This window comes from Camelus ferus, chromosome 4 (genome assembly GCF_009834535.1).
Source record: "Camelus ferus isolate YT-003-E chromosome 4, BCGSAC_Cfer_1.0, whole genome shotgun sequence".
Taxonomy (NCBI): domain Eukaryota; kingdom Metazoa; phylum Chordata; class Mammalia; order Artiodactyla; family Camelidae; genus Camelus; species Camelus ferus.
In genome coordinates, this window is record NC_045699.1 from 70,710,998 (window position 1) to 70,722,009 (window position 11,012).

General features: G+C 49.6%; 1 protein-coding gene across 3 annotated transcripts in view; it reads left to right on the forward strand.

The window, feature by feature from the left end:
• Positions 1 to 10,311, forward strand: part of NUP214 (nucleoporin 214) — a 90,813-nt gene extending 80,502 nt beyond the window's left edge. For 2 of the 3 annotated variants that reach the window (XM_032478678.1, XM_014556926.2), the window contains exons 32-36: positions 1,148 to 1,300; positions 5,613 to 5,784; positions 7,511 to 7,650; positions 8,531 to 8,555; positions 9,057 to 10,311. In XM_032478678.1, the coding sequence (XP_032334569.1) occupies positions 1,148 to 1,300; positions 5,613 to 5,784; positions 7,511 to 7,650; positions 8,531 to 8,555; positions 9,057 to 9,090 (524 nt within the window). In that variant the 3' untranslated portion in view covers positions 9,091 to 10,311. Of the gene's footprint in view, positions 1 to 1,147; positions 1,301 to 2,549; positions 3,522 to 5,612; positions 5,785 to 7,510; positions 7,651 to 8,530; positions 8,556 to 9,056 lie in introns of those variants that run through there. The other variant, XM_032478679.1, reaches the window with a different exon arrangement.
• The last annotated feature ends 701 nt before the right edge of the window (positions 10,312 to 11,012 follow it).

The window sequence follows — 11,012 nt, forward strand, 5'->3', positions numbered from 1 at the left end:
ACTCACCCTCCACTCTTCTCCTTTCCATCACCATCACTGCGAGCACCGGGCTGGCCTGGGGGACGACTGGGCTGGGCAGATGTTGGTACAGATGTTGGAGCCTCTCATTTCAGCCTCCTGTTTATGCGTGCACCCTTGGGCATTGATCCCACTTCGGGATAGCTTCTTGCCTTATTGGGGGTGCCAGTGCATTTTAACAAAATACCTATCCAAACGTGGCGGGGAGATGTGAGTTGGCCCTCCCCTCTTCCCACAGAAAAGGGTTGAAAAATTCCTGTTATATAGTGAAATGTTGGTATTATCCAAGTGCTTCTGTGTCTATGACTTCGGCTATTTATATATTGTCTATCAGATTGGCATTTCTTACAACAAAAAACATCTCACCCATCTTGGTTTTTAGTGGTTTCCTTTTTCCTTTCATTCTTGAAGGGGAGTAGTGTGTAGCTGAGGGAGCAACCCACTAGATAGGCATCTAAAAGGTCAAGGGCTTAGTTGAACCTCTTAGAAAGAGGAAATCAGACTGGAAGTCTTGCCAGCCACTTGCATTCTTCAGAGCATCCCTAGCTCCCATTGGACCAGAGGTAGGAGCGCAGGGTTTTCCCTACTTTGTCTGCCGTTCTCTGCACAGATCAGGCAACAGCCAGCATGCCCAGCTACACTATAAAAGCAGAATGCTGGAAGCCATTATGTTTGGTTTGGATTTTCTCTCACTTAGTTTTCTCTAGTTTGACAAAAAGGAGAGCCGTGAAAACAAGCCCCGTTCTTCAGAAGAAGCCAGTCTTGTGTGTAGCTGCGAGAGTGGTCCTCTGCTGCACAGACCTGATACCTTTGGGTGCACAGAATGTGTTTCTGCAAAAAAGCCTCTTCGCTGGGGCCTGTTGCTGCCCCTTTATTTTATGCCTGGAAATAGGAGCATGCCAGGAAATCCCGAGCCCGGGTACCAGAATGAGTAAAACCCTGCGCTCACATACACACAGGTCCGAGACGGTCTCCGTTTCACTGCTGCTCCACCCCCTTGGACCCTCGACTTCGTTGGCACCCCCTTCCCCCGAGACACCACGTGAGCTTCCTTCCTCATCTGTTCTACGAATGGGCGAGGGCTTTTTCTCCCTCTGCTCTCCCTCACGCGTGCTGCTCGTCTCTCCAGATACCTCCAGCCTGTTCGGGAACAGCGGAGCCAAGACATTTGGTGGGTTTGCCAGCTCATCGTTTGGAGACCAGAAACCTGCGGGCACGTTCAGCTCTGGAGGAGGAAGCGTGGCATCCCAAGGCTTTGGGTTTTCCGCTCCAAATAAAACAGGTACTCCTGCACCTATTCACTGTGGTCATGGTTATAGGTGTACTTAACACGCATAGACCTCTAGGAGGAGAGCTCTCGGGGTGAGGTGGTTCTCCAGGGAGTGGGACTGGAGGGTGTGTGGAGAGACTTTGCCCCCAAATTCACTGTCTATTTATTGAGCGTCTGTTAGGTTCCTAACACTGTTCCAGGTCTCCTGAGACATTTTGAAAAGCACAGAATGCATGTAATGCAACCCTTAAGAGAACTTAGTGTCGTCCTAGAGAAGAAAGCATTGTAAATACGTAGCGTTGCACAACAAGCAAAGTCAGGGAACAGACGAGAAGGTGATGACTGACGTGTGAACTGGAGCATCCTGGGTCAGATCGTCTTGGGTGCCCGTTACCTGTGAAGGGCAAGCAGATCATCTGTTTAATTTTTTATGTGGCTGTCTTTTTGTCCTCTTTTCCACATCTTTTTTTTTTTAACTTTTGAGTAAAACACACATAAATGTATGATATATTCCTGTACATATACGGTATCCACATACAACTCTACTGCTCGGTTACTTTTCACAGTTGGAATATACCCATGTAGTCAGGAATAGAGAACACTGCAGTACTGCTTTTTATCTCAGCATTACTTTTAAAGTATATATTTATAAACTGGCTTTTTATAATCGTGTATTATTACACTTAACAATTAAAAATTTTAAAGAGCAATATATGTTTAGATGCAAAAACATCTTCATCTCTGTCAGCCACCTCTCTCCTGTTTCTGTCTCAGATCTAGAGTCTGCATACCTTCCTTTGTTGTGTGGGAAACTGTGTGAAAAGATTGTTTAAAGACGGGGGCAGAGAAGGAGGATGTTTGCTGAGAAAGCGGTTCTTTAAAGCAAATACCCTCGGGCAAGCAAGCAGGATACTCTGAGTATATGGGGCTTCCTGAGGAAGGATCCTACCCGAGAAGCAGGTGCCCAGGCGGCTGTGACTGAGGAGCAGGGTACCCCGGATTGGTACCTCTAATCCCACCTTTCAGAACCTCAGTTGCTGTGGTTTCCAAATGCACTGTGGCGAGGAGGGTAGAGCTCAGTGGTAAAGCATGTGCTTAGCATGCATGAGGTCCTGGGTTCAATCTCCAGTACCTCCATTAAAATAAATACATAAATAAACCTAATTAACGCCCCCCCCTGCAAAAAAAACAAAAACAAATGCACTATGCACCTTTACTCAGACCCATAACTGAGATGGGTTAATCTTTGCTGTTTTTTTAGACTCTTCCCTGGAATTAAAATGGACCAGCAATGAGCATTGCAGCTTTATTTTGCCCCCACCCTTCCCTGCAGTGAAGGACATAAAAATGAAAGAGCTAAAAAGCTTTTGGTTCTAGTTCACAAGGTAAATATTATTTGACTGAGAAGTTTGAGCATATTAATCATCAAGACTTTTAGATTTATTTTTTGAGGAACCTGATAGTGTTTTCTTTGATTCTTGTGTTTTTCTTATATGTTGTTCCTTGTCCTGGGATCGTGTCCCAGTTGCTTTGAGAATCTGCCCCTTTTATTTTTTCAGTCTTACAGAAAATTTGTCCTCTCACCTTTCAGAATATTTTTTCCTATTTGATTACTTGCTCCCATGAAACTACCTAAATTGAAGACTGGAGGGATTTTGGATTGATGGTTTGGGTGGGTCTCTGAGAAATTCCAGAAGTGTCCATCCTCCCTGGAGTGTAGTTGCCTTAGGAAGTAGTACTACTGGAGGTGATTTGAGGAGAGGACAGAGGTGGGACACACTCAGAATGACCTTACTGCTGCCCCCAGTCCACCGGGTTCACGCTGTCCTGTCACTAGAGTTGTGAATCAAATGGCAGCAGAGGGAAGCTGCGTGACACGTGATGGTCAGATGATTGGTGGCCCTCTGAGTCACTCAGACTTTGTTCCAGTCCCAGCTCTATCAGTAACAGCTGGCCAAACCAGACAAGCAACATAGTCTCTAAGCCTCAGTTTTCTCACCTGTGCAGGGGGATCCCAGGGTTGTTGGGCAGATCAAAACAGACTGCTGTACAGCCCCTGGCACGTTGGGGCCCTCGGGAAATCAGAAATCTTACCATCATTGATTACTGCTGAGTTTCTGTTTCTTCTGGAGAAGAAAATCTTGAAAATACAGCATCTAATAAAATTGGGCCCCTCCTAGCATCAGGAGTGAGTTGCCTATCTCCAAAAGTAATGCCACAGTGACCACTCTCTTCCCTTTTCATTTCGCTGTGACCTGGGTTCGTTGTTTAGGGGGCACTTTGTGTGTGTGTGTGTGTGTGTGTGTGTATTTAATCTCCTCCCTTCCCTGTCCAGTTTACTTTCTGTATCGTTGTGACTTCTCATTTTTCACTCACCTTCCACCAGGAACTCTGAACAATATTGAATACAAGGCAGTAGATAAAGCCCTGTGTGTCTAGGAAGAAAGCGTAACCAGATCCAGGATCAGTCTTCAATAATTCAGCTGTGAGGGTTTTTTTAGCACTTTTTTTTTTCCAGTCTGTTATATTTGTAACCCAACAGTCTCCATTATCATGGCTTGGAATTTCACTCAAGGTTTTAAAATACAGAATGTAAACCCCAACCTGAGCCCGAGCAGAAAGTACCTTCTCAGTTGTGCTTCTGCTGTTAATGGTAAATAAGCAAATGACTGAATCACAAAATAGAAGTGAACCAAGGAATTCAGCTGACAGCTTTTCATATCTCGTATTTGGTCTTCCCTGATTCCGGTGGCAGAAGCTTGTGGTGTGGTTATACTTTAATAAGAAGGCCTGATTGAGGAGTTTGGGATTAACAGATACACGCTACTATATATAAAATAAACAACAAGGACCTGCTGTATAGCACAGGGAAATGTATTCAATTACTTGTAATAACATATAATGGAAAAGCATCTGAAAATACACGTATAGGTATATGTGTAACTGAATCACTTTGCTGTACACCTGAGACTAACGTTGTAAATCGACTACACTTCAGTTTAAAAAAAATGCATTGGCTGATTCTCAGCACACACACAAAAAAGGCCTGACTGATGCCTCAAACAACGGAATTCACTTTCTGAAAGGGGCGTCCTAGAAGGAAGCCTCCGTCTCCTTGGGCAAGTCGCCTCCTTGCTGAGCTAGGCCACCATTATTGCGCTCAGCATGTGGCTGCTAGGCCAGCAGTCATTTTAAGAGATACTGCCCTTGAGAGCACATTTCTTGTACCGTTTTATTCGTTCAGCCGATTCTCACCGAGGGTCTCTGCTAATAGCCTAGAATAATTTAAGTAGTCCTTGGGGCTTGGGAAGCCTCCTTAGGAGCAGAAGGAGTAGTTAGGGAAGGCTCGTCTGTCTTCCTGCCCAATGGGCATCCACTAATGTTGGGGGGGGGGGCTGCCTCGGGCGCGCCTGACCCTGCCTGTGCGGTCACTGCCTGTGCCGCCCCCGGCCTGTGTCCACCCGAGTGGTGCTGCCGGGAGCCTGCCCGGGGCTGTGGCCGCCGAGGGCTCTCCTGCAGCTGGTTGTTTGCCTTATCACAGCCACGCAGCAGCAGCCTTCCTCCAGACAAGAAACTCGGTGTGCTTGTTTGCTGAGGAGTATTCTGACAGGGGAGAGAGAGCATTTTAAAAAAATTCTTTTGCACAAGGAGACTCCTGTGAGAGATGCGAGAGCATCGGGCTTTAAATAAGTAACAAGCACCTGGCTGAGCGCCAGCACCGTGTGTCTCCGTCCCCACTGTAACCAGCTCCCAGATTCTCCCCCAGAGGGGATTTTGAGCCTCTAACTTTATCATTTGTGCTTCCATGAAGCTACATGCCTTGCCTGTGTGATGATAAGTAATAAAATCTGGCCAGTTTGACAGCTGGATAGGGATTGGAGGTTTTGAGAGTGATTTTTTGGTGAGAAGTCAGAGACCACAGAGGGCCTGAGAGGCACCGAGTTGGTTCTTGGTGGCAGTCGGGTCGAGGCCTCAAGAGCCTTGAAGCCGATGAGTCCAGCTTGCCTCTGGGAGGGACTGGGGATCTCGCAGACAAACATGAAGCCTGCTGGAGTCTTAAAATTCCAAGAAGCTTTCTTGAGTGGACCCCAGGCCCTCTGCTAGAAATGGAGAGGGTGGAGGTTTAGTGTTTGGTTTGGGTTTGATTTTATCATTTTGCTGATAGAAGGGATATTATTACCCTTTGCTCTAGTGTTTTGTATTTGAATTTCTAACATATTTTCCCTTTTTTCCTTCCTCTTTTGATTTGGTTTCTCACTACTCATTCTCTTCTCGTCTCCCTTTTTTCTCCCTGTTTTTGTTTGTTTGCCTCTGTTTTGCTCAGGTGGCTTCGGTGCTGCTCCAGTGTTTGGCAGCCCTCCTACTTTTGGGGGATCCCCTGGGTTTGGAGGGGTGCCAGCATTCGGTTCAGCCCCAGCCTTTACAAGCCCTCTGGGCTCGACGGGAGGCAAAGTGTTCGGAGAGGGTACTGCGGCTGCCAGCGCAGGAGGATTCGGGTAAGCCCCCCGGGGCAGGGCCTGGGGAAGCCCCCACGCTCAGGCCAGCAGAGGCACTGGGCCCAGCTCTCCTGTTTTGATCCCTACTCTTGACTGAGCTGAAGGCCCTTCCCTCAATCAGCGAGCCAGTCGCTCCAGGATTCCTATTCTCTCTGGCGGAAGGCTTGTTTCTTCCAAGCCAGACTCTGTCGAGTACACGGCGGACATCTGCTGTGTTGCTGTCCCCTGTTACACAGGGTACTGGTTGGCAGGTCCCTGTCCTCCTGTTGGAGCTAAAGGATTGGTTAAAGGAAGGGGATTAGTCTCACCTTGGCTGCTTGACAGCTGAGATTGCCCTTGTGTGGTGACTACTGCTAGGAAATTCTGGGTGAATAGCTTTCACCGGATTCTTTCCTCTTGGGGTTGTTGTGCAGTAGACCCGTTGTCCTGGGCAAACAACTCTGTGTCCCCTGCCCCACTCCAGACCCCAGAGTGGGTATTCAGTCCGCAGTCCCCTGGGCCAGTGGCCGCGGAGGCACTGCCAGGACCCCGTACACATTTCAGAGTCTCAGGTGCTCAGAGCTGCTCTTACTGTCAGATTTGCTTGTAAGGGCCCAGAAAATCCAGCCTGGTTACCACAATCCCGAGAAGATAGCCTTCACCACACCACAGAGTCCCAGTAAGGTACGTGTGGTGGCGACTGCAAAGGGTCTCGTTCAGAAGAGGTATTACTGTCTGAAGCCAACCTCTGATAGACCTCTCGCCGCCCTTGGCGCTCGCTCAGGACGTGTAAAGCTGAAGATTGGGGGTGTTTGGGAGAACCTGTCAGGGTACTCGGGATGAGTGTTGGCAAGGTGACAGTGTCTTTACCTTGAAAATAAACATGTTCATACCCTTTCCGTGAGAGACGCTGTACAAAAATGCTGGTGAGTTTCAAGGAAAGTGAGCGAGTTGGTATATTGCTTCTTGGATTTCATGCAGAGACTGATGGGTCTCTTAATTTTCTCCCAAGAAATCAGGAAACCCCAAGACTTGAAATTAAGGAAAGCTTTTAAAGGAGAGTTGGGACTGACTTAAGCCAGTCTTCTCGGCAGGCTCTGGTGGGCGCTGATCTCCCCAGTGACCGCCCAGCACGTAAGGCCACAGAGCTGGTAGAAGGGCTGTGGTTGACTAGGGATCTTGAGGTTTTTACTTATTTGAAACCAGCTGTTTTCCTCACTAGTAAAAAAGAAAGTATCATATTCTGCCTTGGCGATGGGGGCTCTCCCACAGAAATCCTGCCTGGCAGGTTAGTTCCATTTTGTCTAGCAGAGCTGAGTACCCACTTTGGTATGAAATCCCCGAGAGAGCCTGTCACCTTTTTTCGGGTCCCTGGCCATGAAGCTGTCTGTGACCCCGGCTGACCTGTGAGGAGCCCCCACAGTCGCGTAGGAGAAGCCGGCGGGAGGAGTAGGGTTAGAGCAGGACCAATGAGCTGGAATTTCCAGACAGCGGACGAACACTGAAACACCAGGCAAATTGGATTTCATGTTGTATTCCTATTATTTTTCTTCCCAAAGCTGAGCTGAAGGTTTGCTCTGGGCTCTAGCCTGTTTTTTCTGAGCGGCTGCTAATTTAAACCAAGCACGTCACCTCGAATCATGTATGTCGTGCATCCTAAGACTTAGGAGGGTGGACTGAGGCAGTCGGGCAGCAGAGGGACTGCGTGGCTGCGCTAACTGTGGTCTGATTTCCCCCCGGAACCCAGGTTTGGGAGCAGCAGCAACACCACATCCTTCGGCACCCTCGCAAGTCAGAACGCCCCAACTTTTGGATCGCTGTCCCAACAGTCTTCTGGGTTTGGGACCCAGAGCGGGGGATTCTCCAGCTTTGGATCAGGCGGAGGAGGTAGGCAGCCAGACATCCTCCCTCACTGTGGTCCCTCCTGTCTTCTCCTCAGTAAATGCCCGATCCCCACCCCCCACCCCTCCAAAAGAACAGGCGGTTCTGCCTGGCTGTTCGGGCTGGTACTGTAAAAGCAGGAAGCGCTTGAAAGGCAAAACGTTCTTTTAGGTTTTAATTAAGACTTGTAACATTGTGCCATTTCTTACCAAATAAAGAAATGGCTGACTTGACTTTTCCCTCAAGATTTGAGAACCCAAAAAAAAAAAAAAAACCATCCTCCTAGACCTTGGTTTAAAAGTTACACTAGGAGACTCAAAAAGTAAGATGTAGAAAAAAATAAAAATAAGATGTAAAGACTCCACAAAATGCCTTACTTTCGTTTGACCCTCTGCTTCTGCAGATAGTAGGATGCGTACATTCTGCTTTTACCCTTGCAACACCCTTCTGAGGCAGAGAAGTTAGGCATCATTATTATTTTGCAAATGACACAAGAACTCCAAGGGGCCAATCTGCCCAAAAGGCCAGCCGGTGAGCAGCAGAGCCAGGCCTAGAACCCGGGCATCTTGATGCTCTAGCCTTAAGAGGAAGAGGAAGCTTTATGTGAAAAGTGGAAAAAACACATTTTGCTGATGAAATGGATCTCTATGGTGCGGTACAGCAGTGAGAGAGGCTGTGCCAAAGACCCTCTGCAGACACCATGCCAGGGAGGAGGGAGGAACCCTGAAATCCGGAGAGGACCCCTCCCCTTCCTTCCCAGTCGGCCTGCAGAAAGTAGGGGAGGAGGGCTTTCCCTGGGGGTAAAAGGGAGGGGAAGAATGTGGCCTAGAGACCACCTTTGTCTCTCAAGTGTCTGTTTTAACTCCACCCTTTTCCTCTTCTGCAGTATTCAGCTTTGGATCATCTAGCTCGTAAGTATCCCTCCCTGGTGTTGAGTCATTAAATGAGGATGGAAGAGTGTGTGGGAGGTGGAGATACGGTTTTTGCTCTGTATGTACATTTTGTGTCCGTCTTTCCTGTCCTGGAAGCGTGGTGGTTCAGCAGCAGGTTCTGGGTTTTGTGGACTTGCTGATCTTGGTAGGCGGGTGGCAGGAGGTGCCAGGCCTGGTCTCCTCAAGGGCCGTGCATGAGACAGAAAAGAGTCTGCCTCCTGATGAGCAGAGACCAGAAGGCAGGACTCGAGAAAGGCTTTTCCTTACTTCCCTGTTAGTGTCTCAGAAGCTTCATGCTGAGTCCTGGGCACCAAGCCCATTACCAAGTCTTATTTTTTGATCCTCACTCTATGTGTCTGTGTAGAATTGCATGACATTAAAAATTCAAAGTCCTGAACTTCGCACACTGTCAGTGGCTTGAGCCCCGAAGCCCTTCGTCGGAGCAGGAGCTGATCTGCCTCTCCCGGTGCTTCCTTGCAGGTCTGTCCAGGGCTTCGGCGGCTGGAGAAGCTGAGCGGGTGTCTGTGCTCCTTTCTGTTCCTGTGACCAACTGCGTTCTCAGCTCCTCTTTGCTGAGAAACCCTGGAGCAGTCCTTTGAGATGGACATTCTTAACTGAAATACACACCCAGAAAGAAACAGCGGAAACCAGACTCCAGAGATGCTTGATTGCTTGTTTTGTTTTCTGTTCGTTGTTTCCCCCCTGCTATTAAACCGCTTGGTCTGTTTCCATACAGAATGTATGTGGGCGTTTTCAGGTCACAGCCAAGGAGAGAGGTTTCCTCACTCCTGTGGCCTTGAGAAACCTGCACAGCCGTCCAGCAGACAGCAGTGTGTCTTCAAAGGCAGCGCCAAAAAACCCAGCACAGGGTATTGAGAGCCAAGAGCTTCTCCCAGACAGCCTCCCTGGTCTTCCTTGCCCAGAGCCTTCCCGGAGGGAAGAGGTTGAGTGCTGGCCAGCCCCCTTTGGAGGATATAACATGGTGTCTCTTCTTCATGTCCCTTTTGCTGTTGGATATCAGGGCCCTCAAGGTGCCAACTTCACAATTGGGTGGAGGGAGAGAAACTCCCTTATGCAGTATGCTGGCATCACTGAGTTTCAGAGCGGTGGGGGCGGTGAGGCGGGCATGGCGAGCACCCCAGTGAGCACTGACTGGCCGGTGCGCTGCCCTGGAGCAGCTTCCTCGGTCTGGCTCACCTCCTTGGTCTGGCTCACCTCCTCGGTCTGGCTCCTGGGCGCCATGTGTCCCACAGCTCACGTCTACTCTGGAGAAGGGAGGGCAGCTGATTGAGAAGTTGACTTTTATCTCCAGTAGGTGATGGTGACATTGGTCACTGTCCTGGCTCTTCGTCATTTAACCACAGCACAGGTAGACCCAGGAGTTGAGAAACCGTTGCTCCTGCCCGGGACCACAACAGGAGTCCCAAGGGGTGGCTGAGAGATCGTAACTTCTGTCTTATCCAAGTGCTTGTAGCGCAGCGCTGCTCAGGTCTGGGCATATTAGAACTCAGGCCTGGGCTCGCCGAGGCCGTTGCTGATGAGCGGGGACAGCCTTGCACCAGCGTGGGAGTGGGAACTCGTTCCCTCTGAGGCCCAGAATGCAATGGCGTTCCGGCTCGGGTCATTAGCAGGGGAGGCCTGGAAGGGGGCAGTTGTTTAGATTTTTACATATTGGAAAGTTGTATTTTGAAATGTTTTAATAAAAGTTTTCCATGTGATGTAATCTGTCACCTTACAGCCAGTGTGGCCTCGCTGGTTCTGTCGGCTTGTTGGGAAGGGAGGCCTCAGCGAGGTGCTGGGGCCACAGCCTGCTCTGTGGTCCCCGCCCACCGCTGCCTCCCACTTCCCTGGGGTTCTGTGCACAGCACGGACTCACGAGCCCCCAGTCCTGCAGATCCAGATTCAGATTCAGTGGGACTGAAGCTGGGCCTGGACGCCGACCTAGGCAGTGACTTCCGTGGTTTCTTACGCTCATCAGAAGAGGAGTCTCCTAGTGCAGCACGTCGGATTTCAGGAACCTTAGACGGGAATTAGGTCCCTGGATGACTTGTCCTGTTTTCTGTGCAGCTGGTGGGAGTAGAATGCGTCTGTCCACGTGCTCCATGAGTTAGGACGTCTGCCTCCTGCAGAGAGCTTGGATCTCCATCATTTAACAGGTACCCTTTTCAGTCCTTGCAGAATTGAAGAGTCTGTCTCCAGCTGCTCTCCTGTGAGGCCCCCTCAGCCGCGGAACCAGCGCCCCAGAGGCCCACACAGCCGGGCACGGGGCCTGCTCCTCCTGCATGTGCTCCCCCTGGTTTCTACCCGGGGCCATCTTGAGACAAAGGAACTAGAATTTCAGTAGGAAAAGCTCGCGGTGGAGGGCCTACCTTTAAAGGGAGCGATGTTACTGAATGACAGGGGCCAACTCTGCCTTGGTGTGTCCTCCCGCCGACC